Source organism: Mustelus asterias, unplaced genomic scaffold, assembly GCF_964213995.1.
Source record: "Mustelus asterias unplaced genomic scaffold, sMusAst1.hap1.1 HAP1_SCAFFOLD_79, whole genome shotgun sequence".
Lineage (NCBI taxonomy): Eukaryota > Metazoa > Chordata > Chondrichthyes > Carcharhiniformes > Triakidae > Mustelus > Mustelus asterias.
The window spans coordinates 1,004,004-1,024,385 of NW_027590137.1; the positions used below are offsets into that span (position 1 = coordinate 1,004,004).

General features: G+C 45.9%; 2 protein-coding genes across 4 annotated transcripts in view; one reads left to right on the plus strand and one right to left on the minus strand.

Annotated features, from left to right (window-relative positions):
- The window catches only part of LOC144483802 (uncharacterized), a 186,477-nt gene that overhangs the window by 120,369 nt on the left and 45,726 nt on the right, over positions 1–20,382 (plus strand). The gene's annotated exons all lie outside the window — the stretch shown is intronic.
- Positions 1,470–18,609, minus strand: LOC144483832 (uncharacterized). Of its 3 annotated transcripts, XM_078202384.1 has the most exons (3): positions 18,507–18,607; positions 11,887–11,978; positions 1,470–7,314 (listed from the first exon to the last, which is right to left on the minus strand). In XM_078202384.1, the coding sequence occupies exon 3, from the start codon at positions 6,970–6,972 to the stop codon at positions 6,214–6,216; it is 759 nt and encodes a 252-aa protein (XP_078058510.1). In that variant the 5' UTR covers positions 6,973–7,314; positions 11,887–11,978; positions 18,507–18,607; the 3' UTR covers positions 1,470–6,213. The 3 variants fall into 3 exon arrangements, with proteins under 3 accessions (XP_078058510.1, XP_078058512.1, XP_078058513.1); XM_078202386.1 differs by lacking the exon at positions 11,887–11,978 and having other exon boundaries at positions 18,507–18,609; XM_078202387.1 differs by lacking the exon at positions 1,470–7,314 and having other exon boundaries at positions 11,964–13,329.

Below are 20,382 nucleotides of genomic sequence, written 5' to 3' on the forward strand. Positions count from 1 at the left end.
TTCACACTGGGGAAAGACCATTCCCCTGCTGTGTGTGTGGGAAGGGATTCACTACTTCATCCAGCTTGCTGAAACACAAAGCCACTCACTCCAAGGAGAGCCCCTTTATTGCTCTGCCTGAGAGGCCGGCTTCAGAAGCTCTCAGGAACTGATGATCCCCGAGCACATTCACACCGGGGAGAGGCCGTTCAGCTGCTCTCTCACTGTTCAAGGAGGTTTAGAATATCATCAACACTGCTGAAACACCAGTGAGTTCACACCGGGGAGAAACCATTCACCTGCTCGGTGTGTGCGAAAGGATTTACTCAGTTATCCAGCCTGCCCAGACACAACATCATCACACCCAGGAGAGACCCTTTAAATGTGGGCGTGGCTTCAAAAGCTGTCGGGAACTAATGTCCCACCAGTGAGTTCACACCAGGCAGAGGCTGGTCACCTGCTCTGACTGGGAAGGGATTCACTCAGTCAGTAAACTTGGTGAAACACCAGTGAGTTCACAAGTGATTACAGTTCTGGGATTACTCTTGAGAATCTTTCTTGCCCCTTCTCCAGTGCCTCTATTTCCTTTTTCTAAATGGAGATCACAAATAGAACGTAGAACTGTACAGCACAGGAACAGACCCTTCAGCCCACCAGGTTGTGTCGAACATGATGCCAAATTAAACTATTCCTTTCTGCCTGCCCTTGGTCCATATTCCTCTATTCCTTGCATATTCATGTGCTTATTTAAAACCCCCTTAAATGCCCCTATCGTATCTGCCTCCACCACCACTCCGAGCAGCGCATTCCAGACACCTACCACTCTCTGTGTAAAAAACCTTACCTCTCACATCTCCTTTGAACTTTCCCCGTCTCACCTTAAGTGCATGCTCCGTGGTATTAGACATATCAACTCTGAGGATAAGGTTCTATGTCTCTCATTTTATAGACTGCTATCAGGTCTCCCCTCACCCTCCGCCGCTATCGAGAAAACAACCCCCGTTTGTCAGTCGCTCACACCCTCCATTCCAGGCAGCATCCTGGGAAACCTCTTCTGCACCCTCATCAAAGCCTCTGCATCCTTTCTGTAATGTGGTGACCAGAATTGAACGCAATATTCTAAGTGTGGCCCAAACAAAGTTTTATAAAGCTGCAACATGGCACGCTGACTCTTGTACTCAATAAAGGCAAACATGTCATATGCCTTCTTTACCGATAAATATTTGTGTGGCTAATTTCAGGGAGCTATGGACTTGAACCCCAAGATCCCTCTGTACATTAACTGTCTACTTATCCTTAATATTTGAGCTCCCAAAGTGCAGCACCTCACACTTGTCCGGATTAAAATCCATCTGCCGTTTCTCCGCTCATATCTGCAGCTGATCTACATCCTACTGTATCCTTTGACAACCTTCTACATTATCTACAACTCCATCTAGCTTTGTGACGTCTGCAAGCTCACTAACCCACCCATCCACATTTTCATCCAAGTCATTTATATATATCACAAATAGCGCAGGTCCCAGTACGGATCCCTGCAGAACACCACTAGTCATGGACCTCCAGTCAGAAAAACACCCTCCACCACTACTCTCTGACTTCTATGGGCAAGTCAGTTCTGAATCCAAGCGGCCAAGTGATCGTGAATCCCATGCATCTTAATCTTCTGGATGAGCCGACCATGAGGGACCTTGTCGAAAGCCTTACTAAAATCCATGTTCACAACATCCACTGCTCTACCCTCATTGATCACCTTCGTCACCCCCTCGATAAAATCGATCACGTCAGTAAGATGTTGACGGTGCTCCCACTGCAGTCCTGTGATGAAAATATAGACTGGTTGGTGAAATGTAGATAACAGGTAGAATTGATATCTAATGAGGACTTTATACTTTAGAATTGAATACAGGGCTCATTGTTACTAACGGGGAAAGAAGGGTTAAAACCCTGACCCAGAACCCTTTTCACACACACGTGGACATCTCTGAATCTGACGCACACCAAATGGAACGTTACACAAGGGGCTGGAATTCACTGGAATTTCTTAACAACCTTTCAATAGAAATGTCCTGGTACCGACCGTGACAAAGGACACAACAGACAGCAAGAAACAGGAGGAACCTTTAACCCAGAGAATGTTAATAACCTTGTTCAGGACACCGGTGCCAGGCACAGGAGGATCCCAGGAAAAACAGAACATTTAATTTCTGTCTGTTTCACAATTCTAAATGACTGATTCTTTATCAAAGGAATGTTTAAAAACAGCATTGTGATATTCCAAGGTCAGTGTGTCTGGGAAAGGGGCACACTGATGTGTTTTTATTTTAAACAGGAGGATCCATTGAAAAGCAGCTCTGGACGATACGAGCACCTCCTGACCTACTTTCAATTCATTTCAAATCACCCATCACTTTCCGTGGAATATTCTTTATTCTTTCCTGGGATGTGGACACTGCTGGCAAAGCCCCAGCACACGTTGCTCAGCTCCTAATTGCCCCTGAACGGAGTGACTTGCTCGGCCATTTCAGAGGGGCAGTTAAGAGTCACCCACATCGCTGTGTGGGTCTGGATTCACATGTAGGCCAGACCGGGTAAGGATGGCAGATTTCCTTCCCTAATAGGGAGCATTAATAGGGTGAACCGGGCAGGTTTTTACAACAATCGATGATAGTTTCATGGTCACCGTTACTGAGACTAACTTTATATAATTCCAGATTGATTCACTGAATTCAAATCCCACCAGCTGCCTGTCCCCGGATCCTTTGCTGGGTTTCTGCATTACTCGGCCAATGACACTCCCACTGTGAACCAGCTGTGGGAGCGGGAGCTATGAATCAGCTGTGGGAGCAGGAACTGTGAACCAGCTGTGGGAGCGGGAGCTGTGAACCAGCTGTGGGAGTAGAAGCCTCGAGGATCATGAGGGACCAGGGCTGTTTCTCATGTTTAAATCCCTCAGCAAGAAGGCAGTGAAGCTCAGGCTTGGACTGAGGAGTTCCACAGTTTTGAGGCCCTGAAGGAAAGTTGGAGGGTTGTTCAGTCAAAAGTTAATGAAAAGACCCCCATGAAAACTTGGAAAATAGCTGGAATACTGAGGAGAATTAAAGTGAATTCTGGGGAGCTTTGATGTACCTTCCATATGTTCACAGGAACAGAACTGAATGAACCTTCAAGATATCGTTTAGAAGGGAAATCTTGGGGGTAGAAGTTAAAAAGTAGAACTGAGTTTATAATGTAAGTCTTTCTAAACTACAGTGTTCTGTTTGTCGTATTGGTTTTTAATTTTCTTTTGTTTTTCATATCCAATAAAGTTTGTTTTTGTTTACATGCATAGAATTTTGTGGCGTAATTCTTTGTTACTCACTGGGTTCAAATTTCTCTGTCAACAGTCCCAATCAGGATCATAACAATACGCAATAACAATAATTCAAAACAAATCAAAGATCAAAAAATCAAATGTCCCTTATTTTGTGTGGCTTAACCAGCTCTGCCTTCAGACCCTTTATTTAGACCATTTAGAAAGATGCGGATTAATCCGGGATAGTCAGCACGGATTTGTGAAGGGCAAGTCGTGCCTCACACATTTGATAGAATTTTTTGAGGAGGTAACTAAGTGTGTTGATGAAGGTCGAGCAGTTGATGTCATATACATGGATTTTAGTAAGGCGTTTGATAAGATCCCCCACGGTCGGCTTATGATGAAAGTGAGGAGGTGTGAGAAAGAGGGAAAGTTGGCCGATTGGATAGGTAACTGGCTGTCTAATCGAAGACAGAGGGTGGTGGTGGATGGAAAATTTTCGGATTGGAGGCAGGTTGCTAGCGGAGTGCCACAGGGATCAGTGCTTGGTCCTCTGCTCTTTGTGATTTTTATTAATGACTTAGAGGAGGGGGCTGAAGGGTGGATCAGTAAATTTGCTGATGACACCAAGATTGGTGGAGTAGTGGATGAGGTGGAGGGCTGTTGTAGGCTGCAAAGAGACATAGATAGGATGCAAAGCTGGGCTGAAAAATGGCAAATGGAGTTTAACCCTGATAAATGTGAGGTGATTCATTTTGGTAGGACTAATTTAAATGTGGATTACAGGGTCAAAGGTAGGGTTCTGAAGACTGTGGAGGAACAGAGAGATCTTGGGGTCCATATCCACAGATCTCTAAAGGTTGCCACTCAAGTGGATAGAGCTGTGAAGAAGGCCTATAGTGTGTTAGCTTTTATTAACAGGGGGTTGGAGTTTAAGAGCCGTGGGGTTATGCTGCAACTGTACAGGACCTTGGTGAGACCACATTTGGAATATTGTGTGCAGTTCTGGTCACCTCACTATAAGAAGAATGTGGAAGCGCTGGAAAGAGTGCAGAGGAGATTTACCAGGATGCTGCCTGGTTTGGAGGGTAGGTCTTATGAGGAAAGGTTGAGGGAGCTCGGGCTGTTCTCTCTGGAGCGGAGGAGGCTGAGGGGAGACTTAATAGAGGTTTATAAAATGATGAAGGGGATAGATGGAGTGAATGTTCAAAGACTATTTCCTCGGGTGAATGGAGCTATTACAAGGGGGCATAACTATAGGGTTCGAGGTGGGAGATATAGGAAGGATATCAGGGGTAGGTTCTTTATGCAGAGAGTGGTTGGGGTGTGGAATGGACTGCCTGCAGTGATAGTGGAGTCAGACACTTTAGGAACATTTAAGCGATTATTGGATAGGCACATGGAGCACACCAGGATGATAGGGAGTGGGATAGCTTGATCTTGGTTTCAGATAAAGCTCGGCACAACATCGTGGGCCGAAGGGCCTGTTCTGTGCTGTACTGTTCTATGTTCTATGCTGAATATTCTGTTTTGTGGAACGATACATCACAGATGGAAACCATTTGGCACATCCTGCCCAGTTGGGCTGTCTTTAAGATCTGAATAATTAATCCCACAGCCCTGCTGGCAGAGTGAGAACAATATCTATATACTGCAGCAACGCAGGAGGTGAATGGAAAATGTTTTCCAGTTGCATACCTCTGAGACACTCACCCCTTGAAAGATAAATTGGCTTTATGTCACACTATCAGTAACCCCCACAGCTTGCCTCCTGGACTTGCAGAATCTCACTGGTTGTCCTGTCTGGAGATAATACACATCTCTTTAACCTGTGCTTAATGCTCCCTCCACTCACATTGTCTGTATCTTTAAGACCTGGTTGGCTGTAGAGATTCACATTCTAATCAGTATTCTGTAAATTGATTTTGTGTCTCTGTGCCCTGTTTGGGAGCAGATTTCCACTCCAACTGATGAAGGGGCAGCGCTCTGAAAGCTAATGGCATTTGCTACCAAATAAACCTGTTGGACTTTAACCTGGTGTTGTTAAAACTCTCACTGTCCTTCAATTATAACAGAATATGTGGCTGTATGCAGCTGCCTCGGCCATGGTCAACCCCAACACTGCCTTCTTAAACTGCTACAATGCCTGAGGTGTAAGGAAGCCCACAGGGAGGGATTTCCAGCTACACATTCCAGATTTTCACTCACTGTAGGTGGATACAAGATTGATATATTCCATTCAACCACACCCCCCCCAAGGTGAGTTATTCCAATTCCTTTATTGTCCAGGACAATATATTCATAATATCTTTAAAACAGAAATTAAACATTCTCATTTGATTTCAGGTATTAACACATTCTGTTAGTTTGTTCTTTATTGTCAATGTCAGACTGGGGTTGTTCCCCTTGGAGCAAAGGAGGTTGAGGGAAGATTTGATAGAGGTGGACAAGATTCTGACAGGTTTAGATAAGGTGGACAAAGAAAAGCTGTTCCCATTCGCTGGTGGGACAAGGACGAGGGGGACACAGATTTATGGTTTTGGGTCAGAGATGCAAGGCGGGGGAGATGTGAGGAAGAAAATTTTGATGCAGCAAATGGTAATGACCTGGAACTCGCTGCCTACGAGGGTGGAGGAAGTGGAGACAATGAACAATTACAAAGGAAATTGGATAGGCATTTGAGGGGGTTTCAAACAGAAATAGTGACTCTTAACTTCCTAACACCCTGTCACTCTGTGATCCGTGTGAAATTTGAAACCAGGTATTCGCAACAAGACTCAAAGAGCATCAGCCCACTGGAGGCAAAGGCGTGAGACCGGCCAGTCCAGCAGAAAGAAACCCTCCGAGTCTCCCCATTGACCAACTGTGAGAATGAACAAAATGCAGTCCTGGGTGTAATTGAGAGCAGAAACAATAACAGCAGAATCCAACCCCTCGAATCACTTGTGAACTCGCTGGTGTCTCCGCAGGTGGGATGAAAGACTGAATCTCTTCTCACACACAGAGCAGGTGAACGGCCTCTCCCCAGTGTGAACTCGCTGGTGTATCCGCAGACTGGATGAATCACAGAATCCCTTCCCACACTGAGGGCAGGTGAACGGCCTCTCCCCAGTGTGAACACGATGGTGTTTGTGCAGGTGGGATGACTGAGTGAATCCCTTCCCACACTGAGAGCAGGTGAATGGCCTCTCCCCAGTGTGAACTCGCTGGTGTTTCTGCAGGTCATGTGACCGAGTGAACCCCTTCCCACACTGAGAGCAGGTGAATGGCCTCTCCCCAGAATGAATGTGCTCATGTGTCCGCAGGTCGGAAAGCCGAGTGAATCCCTTCCCACACTGAGAGCAGGTGAACGGCCTCTCCCCAGTGTGAACCCACTTGTGTGCCCGCAGGTTGGATGAACAAGCGAATCCCTTCCCACACTGAGGGCAGGTGAATGGTCTCTCCCCAGTGTGAACTCGCTGATGTGTGCGCAGGCTGGATAAATAACTGAATCCCTCCCCACACTGAGAACACGTGAACGGTCTCTCCCCAGTATGAACTCGCTGGTGTGTCTGCAGGCTGGATGACTGAGTGAATCCCTCCCCACACTGAGAACACGTGAACGGTCTCTCCCCAGTGTGGCTGCGCCGATGAGCTTCCAGCTCTGATGGGGCTCTGGATCTCTTCCCACAGTCCCCACATTTCCATGGTTTCTCCATGGTGCAGGTGTCCTTGCCGCTCTCTTGGGTGGACAATCAGTTGAAGCCTCGTCCTCACTCACAACAAGATTACAGTCTCTCCCCGCTGTGAATGGTGTGATATTTATTCAGGCTGTGTAACTGGTTTAGTCAGTGCACTGGAACACTCTCACTCGAGTGTGGCAGTGTGTTGGTGCTTTTCCAGTCACACTGACATTTGAAATCTTTTCAAATCAACAGACCGGACAATCATTTCTCGTTCCAGATTCAAAGGCCAATGATATTCAGCTCCCAAGGAATATGACTCTGTCAGATCTAGACGTGACGTTTGAGATTTCGGTCTGCGATTCCTCTTTCAATATCCTGTAAAACAAGTTTATAAAAGTCATCAGTGTCAGTACAGGATAGAAATTCAGAACAGACAATTCTAGTTTCTATGGAACATTCTTTCCTATTTCAGTCCCAAAAAGCTGTGAATCTCCATCCCACACACTCTCCCTCCATTCTCTCTCTGCTGTATCTAATATTCACCCTCCCAATTCTCCTGAAGGTGCTGATTGAGGCTGATTGACAGATCCATGCTCACTGCTTCCTGTCCTGGACACAGAGACCATAACAAATAGGAGCTGCAGTCGGCCATTTGGCCCATCGAGCCTTTTAAATTATTCAATGAGATAATTCGTTCATCTACCTCAGCATCATTCTCCCACACTAAACCCATATCCCTTGATATCCTCAATATCTGGAAACCAATCAATCTCTCTCTTGAAAATAGTTGATGACTGAGGCTTCACTGTCCTCAGGGGTTGAGATTCCAAAGCTTTACCACATCCTTGAGTGAAGAAATCCCCCCACATCTTAGCTTTTGCTCCATCTTCTTGTCTGTTCCCCATAACCCTCAACACCCTTGTCAGTCAAAAATCTGTCTAACTGGAATATATTCAATGATCCTCAGCCTCCACTGGTCCCTGTGGAAGAGAAATCCAAAAGACTCACAACCCTCTGAGGGAAGAGATGTCTGGAAATATATAACGTAGCTACAGTTCCATATTACAAGATATTCAGATCCCAAGGAATATGACTCTGTCCAGACGTGACGATTGAGATTTTTGCCTGTGATTCCTCCTTCAAAATCCGATGAAATGAGTTTGTAAAAGTCATCACAGTCAGTATAGGATAGAAATTCAGAGCAGACAATTCCAGTTTATATGGAACATTCTTTCCTATTTCATTCCCAAAAAGTTGTAACTCTCCATCCATATCTATGGATTCTATTTAAAAATGAAAGTGGATGGGCACTTGAAGGAAATAAACTTTCAGGAGAATGGGATATAGAGTGAGAATGGGACTGGAATGTTATACAGAGAGTCAGACTGGACTCGAGTTACCAAATGGATTCCTTCTGTGCTGTAATGACTTTATGACTGGAAATGTATAACATCGCTGCAGCCTTATATTACAATGCAAGAAATAATAATAAATGTATTTTATTACAGCAACATAAATATCTAATCTGGGTACCATATACACTAGACATATAGAAACATAGAAAAACTACAGCACAAACAGGCCCTTCGGCCCACAAGTTGTGCCGAACACATTCCTACCTTCTCGACCGACCAACAACCCTCCATCCTATTAGGACCCATGTACTCATCCAGGAGTCTCTTAAAAGACCCTATTGAGTTCGCCTCCACAACCACTGACGGCAGCCGATTTCACTCGCCCACCCCCCTCTGTGTGAAAAACCTACCCCTAACATCTCCCCTGTACCTACCCCCCAGACCCTAAACCTGTGTCCTCTCGTAGCAGACATTTCCACCCTGGGAAAAAGCCTCTGAGAGTCCACCCGATCTATGCCTCTCAACATCTTATACACCTCTATTAGGTTTCCTCTCATCCTTCGTCTCTCCAAGGAGAAAAGACCGAGCTCCCTCAGCCTATCCTCATAAGGCATGCCACTCAATCCAGGCAACATCCTTGTAAATCTCCTCTGCACCCTTTCAATCTTTTCCACATCCTTCCTATAGTGAGGCGACCAGAACTGAGCACAGTACTCCAAGTGGGGTCTGACGAGGGTCTTATATAGCTGCATCATTATCCCCAGACTCCTAAACTCAAACCCTTGATTGATAAATGCCAGCACACCATATGCCTTCTTAACCACCTCCTCCACCTGCGGGGCCGATTTTAGAGTCCTATGGACCCGGACCCCAAGGTCCTTGTGATCCTCTACAGTACTAAGAGTCTTTCCCTTTATATTGTACTCCTTCATCCCATTTGACCTACCAAAATGGACCACGACGCATTTATCTGGGTTGAAGTCCATCTGCCACTTGTCCGCCCAGTCTTGCATCCTATCAATGTCCCTCTGTAACTTCTGACATCCCTCCAGACTATCCACAACCCCACCAACCTTCGTGTCATCGGCAAACTTACCAACCCATCCCTCCGCTTCCTCATCCAGGTCATTTATGAAAATGACAAACAGCAAGAATCCCAGAACAGCTCCCTGGGGCACACCACTGGTGACCGACCTCCATTGAGAAAAATACCCATCTATACCCACTCTCTGCCTCCTTTGGGCAAGCCAGTTCTGGATCCACCGGGCAGAAGCCACTTGGATCCCATGCCCTCTTACTTTTTCTGGAAGCCTTGCATAGGGGACCTTATCGAACGCCTTGCTAAAATACATATAAACCACATCTACCGCCTTCCCTTCGTCAATGTGTTTAGTCACATTTTCGAAGAACTCCACCAGGCTCATAAGGCACGACCTGCCCTTGACAAAGCCATGCTGAGTACTCTTGAGCATACTAAACCTCTCTAAATGCTCATATATCCTGTCCCTCAGGATCTTCTCCATCAGTTTACCAACGACTGAGGTTAGACTCACCGGTCGGTAATTACCTGGGCTATCCCTATTCCCCTTCTTGAAAATAGGAACCACATCTGCAATCCTCCAATCCTCCGGCACCTCTCCCGTCTCCATCGACGACGCAAAGATCATCGCCAGAGGCTCTGCAATCTCTTCGCTCGCCTCCCACAGTAACCTGGGGTACATCCCATCCGGACCCGGCGACTTATCTATCTTGATGCCATTCAAAGATTCCAGCACAACCTCTTTCTTAAAGTCCACATACTCAATCCTTTCAGTCCACCGCACGCCCGCAGTGTCCTACATCTGTCCTATATTAATTTACTGTTCCCTTAAATGTCATGATGTGGAGATACTGCGTTGGACTGGTGTAAAAACAGTAAGAAGTCTCACAACACCAGGTTAAGGTCGAACAGGTTTATTTGGTAGCAAACGCCACTAGCTTTCGGAGCGCTGCCCCTTCGTCAGGTGAGTGGGAGTTCTGATTACAAACAGGGCATAAAAAGACACAAACTCAATTTACAGAATAATGGTTGGAATGCGAGTCTTTACAGGTAATCAAGTCTTAAAGGTACAGACAATGCGAGTGGAGGGAGCGTTAAGCACAGGTTAGAGAGATGTGTATTGTCTCCAGACAGGACAGTTTGTGAGATTTTGCAAGTCCAGGCAAGTCGTGGGGGTTACAGATAGTGTGACATGAACCCAAGATCCCGGTTGAGGCCGTCCTCATGTGTGCGAAACTTGGCTATCAGTTTCTGCTCAGCAACTCTGGGTCTTGCCAGAACTGAGGTCAGGCTGTGTGAGGCTGGCGTCTCCCAGAATTGTGGGAACATACAAACAGTGAGGGATGGGGTTGTGGTCGGTGCAGACTCACTGGGCCGAATGGCCTCCTTCTGCACTGTCGGGATTGTATAATTTATTGTCCCCCTCCCCCATCCTCTGATGTGAACCATCCTCCAGTGGCTGAGCCAGGATGGGGCCGTTAACCTGGGCCTGTTCCCGGGAGGGAGGGAGGGAGAAGCCCCGTACTTTGATTTCTGTTCGGGCTGTTCTCCCTCCTTTTTGGGGAGCTGCCCCTTTTACTTTGTCCTGATTTAATCTGAGTTTGTTTACTTGGTTTGGTTTGACCTAAAAAAAAGAGGGCAAACCAGGGAGCTGACAATGATTCTGAAGGGTTTGTTTCACTCACAATGCCCGGGGACTGATTGACGGCGGCTCCGGACCAATAGGAAGAGGGGCCGGGCTGGAGGACCGAGCGGCAATATTTCCACAACCGCCTCAATCCTCAGTGATCGGCACTGCGCATGCTCCAGATCACCACAGTGCAACCCACCCTCAGCCCCGCCCCCTCATTCACTCCGATTGGTTGGAGGACTCGCTGCTCTCGCTCGGTCCTCCAGCCCCGCCCCTCATTCACACTGAATGTTTTGTCATCTCCCAAAACCCAAGGCCATCTTTCCCAGAACTCCATATTTGAATTCTTCAATCAAGTTTCTGCCTTGCCACATTACAGCTCTTGTCAAAGTCTCCACTGACATCCTATGTGACTGCGACAAAGATAAACTCTCCCTTCTCATCCTCGACCGATTTGCAGCCTTTGACAAGGTCGCCCACATCATCCTGCTCCATCCCTCTCCACTGTTGTGCAGCTGGGTGGGGCTGCTCTCTCCTGGATCTATATGGGTGGTATGGTGGTTAGCACTGCTGCCACAAGCACCAGAGACCCGGCTATGATTCTCGGCTTGAGTCACTGTCTGTGCAGAGTCTGCACATTCTCCCCTTGTCTGTGTGAGTTTCTTCCAGATGTTCTGGTTGCCTCCCACAGTCCAAAAGATGTGCTGGTTAGGGTGCATTGACCATGTTAAATTCTCTCTCAGTGTACCCGAACAGGTGCAGGAATGTGGCGACCAGGGGATTTTCACAGTAACTTCATTGCAGTGTTAATGTAAGCCTACTTGTGACACTAATAAATAAGTAAACTTTAAAACTATTCTTCTCTCTTCAATCAGAGTCAGAGAATCACTTCTAATATCTTCCCTTCCCATTCCCACACTTACCTCTGGTGTCTCCAGAGGCTTGGCCTCTTATTTCTCATCAACATATTCCCATCAATGACATCATCTGAAAACAGTGTCAGTTCTCACATTTACTGTGTTAAAGAGACAATAAAAATGTAGAGTGCTGTTATTGTCTGATCAAGAATATCACACAAACATTTTAAATGTTCATTCCACATTTCTATTTATTCTCAGAGTCTCAGTCTGGAACAGATCCCAATTTAACACCAATCTCTGACTTGACATCACATTTCCAATATTCACCGTTGTTCTTCCTGACTCTAAACCCAGTTGTAAAGGAGTTTCTGTTCTCCCTCCAGGACCACTGAATCATGGAAGAGCGTGGCTGGGACACATTTCTTACACACCTCAGGTTACACAGCCACATGTTCAGTCCTGGATATCTCTAAAAGCAGCAATGACAAACTCCAAATCCTACAATCATTTGTGAACTCGCTGGTGTCTCAGAAGATCGGATAACTGAATGAATCCCTTCCTACACTCAGAGCAGGTGAATGGCCTCTCTCCAGTATGAACTCGTTGGTGTCTCTGAAGAGTAGATGACTGAGCAAAGCTGTTCCGACACACAGAACAGGTGAAAGGCCTCTTCCCAGTGTGAACTCGTTGGTGTACCAGAAGGTCAGACAACTGACTGAATCCTTTCCCACACTCAGAGCAGGTAAATGGCCTCTCCCCAGTGTGAACTCGCTGATGTCTCAGAAGTTGGGATGACTGAATGAATCCTTTACCACACACAGAGCAGAGGAATGGTCTCTCCCCAGTGTGAACTTGCTGATGTGTCAGAAGGTGGGATGACCGATTGAATCTCTTCCCACACACAGAGCAGAGGAACGGCCTCTCCCCAGTGTGAACAAGCTGATGTGCTACCAGATGCTTCTTGCTTTTAAACCTCTTCTCACAATCAGAACATTTAAAAGGTCTCTGATCACTGTGGACAAGTTGATGGTCAGTGAGATGTGATGACTGAGTGAATCGCTTCCCACAGACAGAGCAGGTGAATGGTGTCTCCCCAGTGTGACAATGGTAATGTGTTTTCAGCATTGGGTAATTGAAGCTCTTCCCACAGTCTCCAGATTTCCACAGTTTCTCCATGGTGCCAGTGTCCTTGTGACTCTCCAGGTTGGACAATCAGTTGAAACCTGTATGGTTTCTCCTCGCTTTGAATGATGTGATGTTTTATCAGGCTGTATAACTGGTTAAAGCTCTTTCCACAGTCAGTTCACTGGAACACTCTCACTCAGTGCTTTTCCAGTCAATTGTTTCAAAACTTCCAGTTTGAAATCCTCAGACAGAACAAAGAAACATTTCTCATTCCACATTCAAAGGTCCACAATATTCAAGCACTGATGAATCAAGTGAGTAGATGTTGGATGTCATGTTTGGTTTGATGTTGTTGTTTGGAATTCCTCCCTTTCTCATAGCCTGTAAAAGGAGTTTATAAAATTAATCCTCGTAAGTCCAGGACAGAAATTCTGAATAGACAATTCTGATGCTGTGGAACATCTTTTCCTCGCTTGTTCCCTTATGGGCTGAAGGACCTCTTTCTGTGCTGTGTGACTCTATGACAGCAAGTCCAGTTAGCCCCAAGACCTCAGTGCCTGCTCACCCACATTGATTCCCAGTCACAACAAAAGCAAAAAATGCTGGAAACTCTCAGCAGGTCTGACAGCATCTGTGGACAGAGAATAGAACCAACTTTTCGAGTCAGGATGACCCTTCATCAGATTTCAGCATCTGCAGTACTTTGCCATGATTTCCAGTCAAGCGGAGTCTTGGTTTTGAAATTATCAGTCTTATATCCAAATACCAGACACATTTATAGCTGAAATCATTTCCCACAGACAGAACAGCTTCTTTGCACATTCAAAGGTCTTGATGAATTGACAGAATCTAGATACAATGTTTTGAATTGTGAATTCTCTCCTTCGAGTATCCTGTAAATACATTACTGTCAGTCCAGGATAACAATCCACCATTTTCGGTTTTTATTTCAGATTTCTAGCACCTGCAGTATTTTGCTTTTAACATAGAGATGCATAAAGTTCTCTCCTGCTGCTGGTATTGCCCCTATAAAGATGGCAGCGCCCTTGCCGTAACATTGCCCCGATAAAGATGGCAGCGTCCTTGCCGTAACATTGCCCCTATAAAGATGGCAGCATCCTTGCCGGAACATTGCCCCCTATAAAGATGGCAGCGTCCTTGCCGTAACATTGCCCCTTATAAAGATGGCAGCGTCCTTGCCGTAACATTGCCCCTATAAAGATGGCAGCGTCCTTGCCGTAACATTGCCCCTTATAAAGATGGCGGCTGGCGAGCCCGGCCCGATACCGAGAGAACAACCGAATCTATCGGTCCTCTCGGTCCAAATGGGGGACCGTTCGATTTTTATTGAACTTTGCGACCCGAGTCTGGTGTTAATGAAATCTCTCCACCCACCGGCTCTGTTCCCCATCCACACTCGGTGTGAAAGCCACACCAGCTCCCCCCGCGCTTCCAAAAAATTGCAGCATGCTGCTGTGCAGAGGGACCTGGGTGTCCTTGTGCAGGAATCACAAAAAGTTGGTTTGCAGGTGCAGCAGGCAATTAAGGCGGCAAATTGAATGTTGTCCTTCATTGTGAGAGGGATGGAGTTTAACAACAGGGAGATTATGTTGAAGCTGTATAAGGTGCTGGTGAGGCCACATCTGTGGCACTGTGTACAATTTTGATCTCCTTACTTGAGAAAGGACATACTGGCACTGAAGGGGGTGCAGAGGAGATTCACTCGGTTGATTCCAGAGTTCAGAGCGTTGGCTTATGAGGAGAGACTGAGTAGACTGGGACTATACTCATTGGAATTCAGAAGAATGAGGGCAGATCTTAGAACCATAGAAAATTACAGCTCAGAAACAGGCCTTTTGGCCCTTCTTGTCTGTGCCAAACCATTTTTTGCCTAGTCCCACTTGCCTGCACTTGGACCATATCCCTCCACACCCCTCTCATCCATGAACCCGTCCAAGTTTTTCTTAAATGTTAAAAGTGACCCCGCATTTACCACTTTATCCGGCAGCTCATTCCACACTCCCACCACTCTCTGCGTGAAGAAGCCCCCCCCTAATATTCCCTTTAAACTCTTCTCCTTTCACCCTTAACCCATGCCCTCTGTTTTTTTTCTCCCCTAGCCTCAGCGGAAAAAGCCTGCTTGCATTCACTCTATCTATACCCATCAAAATCTTATACACCTCTATCAAATCTCCCCTCAATCTTCTACGCTCCAGGGAATAAAGTCCCAACCTATTCAATCTCTCTCTGGAACTCAGCTTCTCAAGTCCCAGTAACATCCTTGTGAACCTTCTCTGCACTCTTTCAACCTTATTTACATCCTTCCTGTAACTAGATGACCAAAACTGTACACAATACTCTAAATTCGGCCTCACCAATGCCTTATATAACCTTACCATAACACTCCAACTTTTAGACTCGATACTCCGATTTATAAAGGCCAATGTACCAAAGGCACTCTTTATGACCCTATCCACCTGTGACGTCACTTTTAGGGAATTCTGTACCTGTATTCCCAGATACCGCTGTTCAACTGCACTCTTCAGAGTCCTATCGTTTACCCTGTACGTTCTACTTTGGTTTGCCCTTCCAAAGTGCAATATCTCACACTTGTCTGCGTTAAATTCCATTTGCCATTTTTCTCGTTGGTCCAAATCCCTCTGCAAACTTTGAAAACCTTCCTCACTGTCCACTACACCTCCAATCTTTGTATCATCAGCAAATTTGCTGATCCAATTTACCACATTATCATCCAGATCATTGATATAGATGACAAACAACAATGGACCCAACACCGATCCCTGCGGCACACCACTCGTCACAGGCCTCCACTCAGAGAAGCAATCCTCCACAAGCACTCTCTGGCTTCTTCCATTGAGCCAGTGTCTAATCCAGTTTACTACCTCCCCATGTATACCCAGCGACTGAACCTTCCTAACTAACCTCCCATGAGGGACCTTGTCAAAGGCTTGCTGAAATCCAGGTAGACAACATCCACCGCCTTCCCCTCATCCACTTTCCTGGTAACCTCCTCGAAAAACTCGAATAGATTGGTCAAACATGACCTACCACGCACAAAGCCATGTTGACTCTCCCTAATAAGTCCCTGTCTATCCAAATATTTGTAGATCCTATCCCTTATCACACCTTCCAATAACTTGTCCACCACCAACGTCGAACTTACTGGCCTATATTTTCCAAGATTTCTTTTGGAGCCTTTTTTAAACAACGGAACAACATGAGCCACCCTCCAATCATCCGGCACCTTCTCCATGAATGCTGACATTTTAAATATGTCTGCCAGGGCCCCTGCAAGTTCAACACTCGCTTCCCTCAAGGTCCGTGGGAATACCCTGTCCGGTCCTGGGGATTTATCCACTCTGATTTGCCTCAAGACAGCAAGCACCTCCTCCCTTTAATCTGTAACGGTTCCATGACCTCCCTACCTGTTTGCCCTATTTCCGTAGACTCCATGCCCCTTTCCTCAGTAAATACGGATGCAAAAAAACCATTTAGTATCTCCCCCATATCTTTTGATTCCATACACAGTCTACCACTCTGATCTTCAAGAGGACCAATTTTATCCCTCACTATCCTTTTGCTCCTAACATACCTATAGAAGCTCTTTGGATTTTCCTTCACTCTGTCTGCCAAAGCAACCTCATGTTTTCTTTTAGCCCTCCTGATTTCCCTCTTAAGTAGCTTCTTGCACTTTTTATACTCCTCGAGCATCTGATGTGTTCCTTGCTGCCTGTACATTTCATACAACTCTCTCTTCCTCTTAATCAGTGTTACAATCTCCCTCGAGAACCAAGGTTCCTTATTCCTATTTACTTTGCCTTTAATCCTGACAGGAACATACAAACTCTGCACTCTCAAAATTTCTCCTTTGAAGGCCTCCCACTTTCCATTTACATCCTTACCAGAGAACAGCCTGTGCCAATCCACACTTCCCAGATCCCTTCTCATTTCATCAAATTTGACCTTTTTCCAGTTCAGAACTTCAACCCGAGGACCAGATCTATCCTTATCCATGATCAGGTTGAAACTAATGGCATTATGATCACTGGATCCAAAGTGTTCCCTCACACTCACATCCATCACCTGCCCTAACACATTTCCCAATAGGAGATCCAATATCGCATCCTCTCTAGTTGGCACCTCTATATACTGATGTAGAAAATTCTCCCGAACACATTTTACAAACTCTACCCCGTCTAAACCGTTAACAGTATGCGAGTCCCAATCTATATCTGGAAAGTTAAAATCCCCTACTATCACAACTTTGTGTTTCTTGCAGTTGTCAGCTATCTCTCCGCTGATTTGCTCCTCCAATTCTCGCTGACTATTGGGTGGTCTATAATACAACCCCATTAATGTGGTCATACCTTTCCTGTTTCTCAGCTCCACCCATAGGGCTTCTGTAGACAAGCTCCCTAATCTATCCTGCCTGAGTACCGCTGTAACATTTTCCCTGACCAACAATGCCACCCCCCCACCTTTTATCCCTCTGCCTCTATCCCACCTGAAACATTGGAACCCTGGAACATTGAGCTGCCAGTCCTGCCCCTCCTGTAGCCAAGTTTCACTAATGGCTATAATGTCAGAGACATCCCTGACCTTGGCACCAGGGAGGCAACAAACCATGTGGGAGTCTCTGTCCCGACCACAGAACCTCCTGTCCGTACCTCTGACCATTGAGTCCCCTAACACTACTGCTCCCCTCTTCTTCCTCCCACCCTTTTGCGCTGTAGAACCAGACTCAGTATCAGAGTTCCGGCTGTCACAGCTTGTCCCAGGTAAAGCATCTCCCACAACAGTATCCAATTTAGTATACCTGTTGTGGAGGGGTATGGCCACAGGGGAACCCTGCTCTGCCTGTCCTTTCACATTTCCATTCCTTACAGTAACCCAATTTCCTGTGCTCTGCTTAGGTGTAACTACCTCCCTAAAGCTACTGTCTATAAACTCCTCATTCTCCCGAATTAGATGGAGGTCATCAAGCTCCTGCTCCAGTTCCCTAACACGCTTTGCTAGCAGCTGCAGCTGGATGCATCTTTTGCAGGCGTTGTCGTCAGGGATACTGGAGGTCTCGCTGATCTCCCACATTCTGCAAGAGGAGCATTCCAACATCTTGCCTGGCATTTTTTTAAATCTGGGGTAAACAAGAATAAACTTTCTGGGAAAGAAACCTACTCTCACTGTTTTTATTTCCTAAAACCTACTGTTTTTATTTCCCTTTCTTTTTCCTTCTCTGTCACCGCTCTGCCTCATCAATAAGACATTGGGACTCAGAGGATTGTTGCAATTTGATGGACAAGTTGTCTCCATTCTGAACACTGGGGAACAAGCTCCTCCCACTCATTGACAACATTGCCCTCTACAAACATGGCGGCCGCACGTGCGCACTGCTGCATATTGCCCCCAATAAAGATGGCGAACGTTAACCCGGGACGAACATGAGGAGCCGCAGCCCTGCTCGGTACAAACTGGGTCCGGGAAGCTCTCTTCCGCGGTTTGCGCCTTACACAACATGCTTACGCAGCGTTTCCACCCACCTGGACGATCCATTGCTCTCTCCGTGTCGCCAATCACCTCGAACAGATTTCCGAGCGCAAAACAAAAGCCGCTGTCCATCGCCATTACTCACACTGCGCATGCTCCAGTCAAAGCTGGCCCCGCCCCTCATTCGCTCCAATTGGTTGGAGGACCGGCCGCTCCAGATTGGTCCTCCAGCACTGCCCCCTCTTCCCATTGGTCCGCGCTGCCGTCAATCAACCGGGCATTGTGACGGTGACTTGCTGTTTGTCCAATAATCACAGTGACAGAGTCTCAGTGTAACAATGACACACACAGACTCCAATACAATCAGAGTGGGGATGGAGCACAGAGACAACACAGCAAAGCACTGACTTACTCTGAGTGTAAGAAGTTTAACAACACCAGGTTAAAGTCCAACAGGTTTATTTGGTTGCAAAAGCCACACAAGCTTTCGAGGCTCTAAGCCCCTTCTTCAGGTGAGTGGGAATTCTGTTCACAAACAGAACTTATAAAGACACAGACTCAATTTACATGAATAATGGTTGGAATGCGAATACTTACAACTAATCCAGTCTGGATTAGTTGTAAGTATTCGCATTCCAACAGACTTGATTAGTTGTAAGTATTCGCATTCCAACCATTGTTCATGTAAATTGAGTCTGTGTCTTTATAAGTTCTGTTTGTGAACAGAATTCCCACTCACCTGAAGAAGGGGCTTAGAGCCTCGAAAGCTTGTGTGGACTTTAACCTGGTGTTGTTAAACTTCTTACTGTGTTTACCCCAGTCCAACGCCGGCATCTCCACATCATTACTCTGAGTGTAACAATGACACACACAGGCTCCAATACAATCAGAGTGGGGATGGAGCACAGAGACAACACAGCAAAGCACTGACTTACTCTGAGTGTAACAGTGACACACACAGGCTCCAATACAATCAGAGTGGGGATGGAGCACAGAGACAACACAGCAAAGCACTGACTTACTCTGAGTGTAACAAATACAATGTTTGTTCAAATAATAAGAGTCACGTTGTAGTATGTTAGTGAACACAGCATTAGATCCAATGTAATGGTAATACAGTCAGTATCTAGTGTACCATAACCAAAGTTTAGGTTTCATTTGATAGTGTGAGTCAGTCATGGTCTATTGATATAATGTATTTAGATTCCGGTGTGTGTTACTCTGCCACTGTCATTATCAGACAATAACCTGTCTGTTATTCCAATTCTGCTGTATTTTACATTCTGCTATATTTCTGCTGTACTTTAACCTGGTATTGTTAAAACTCTTACTGTATTTTACAACTGCAGCTCCTGGGGCTGATTGGAGTCTGGTATAATCATCACAAAGGTTGGTTTCAGTGTCTCTGAGGTCATTTTAACTGCAGGTAATCTGACAAGGGAGACAAGAGGCCCAACAAACATTCGATTACAATAGGAGGACAAGGTGTAAGGGAGCAATGATATTTTAGGGTGTCTGTGTTGTGGTGAGTGTCACTGGGAGGTGAGTGATAAAATAGAAGTGGAAACATCACGACAGATACATGTGACTGACTCGGCCTGACTGAGAGCTGTTATAGTCGAGGCGAGAATAATGAGGACATGGCGAACTCCAGGGATTTCTGATATCTGAGGTGTATCTGTTAGAGGAACTGAAAATAATCAGTTCCTCCTCATGGTTATCTCCAGTTCTCAAGTTACACAGACACACAGGAAAGAGATCTGACAGATCATCAAACCCAATATTTTAATCTTCTGTTTGAGACACATTATGACCGAAAAGATCAAACATTAAAACCTTAGGAGAGAAACATTCAGAATGTCACAAAGATGAATGAACTGTCCAATTAATCCCATTCACCAGAACTCTGCCAATTTACGTTCTGCACGT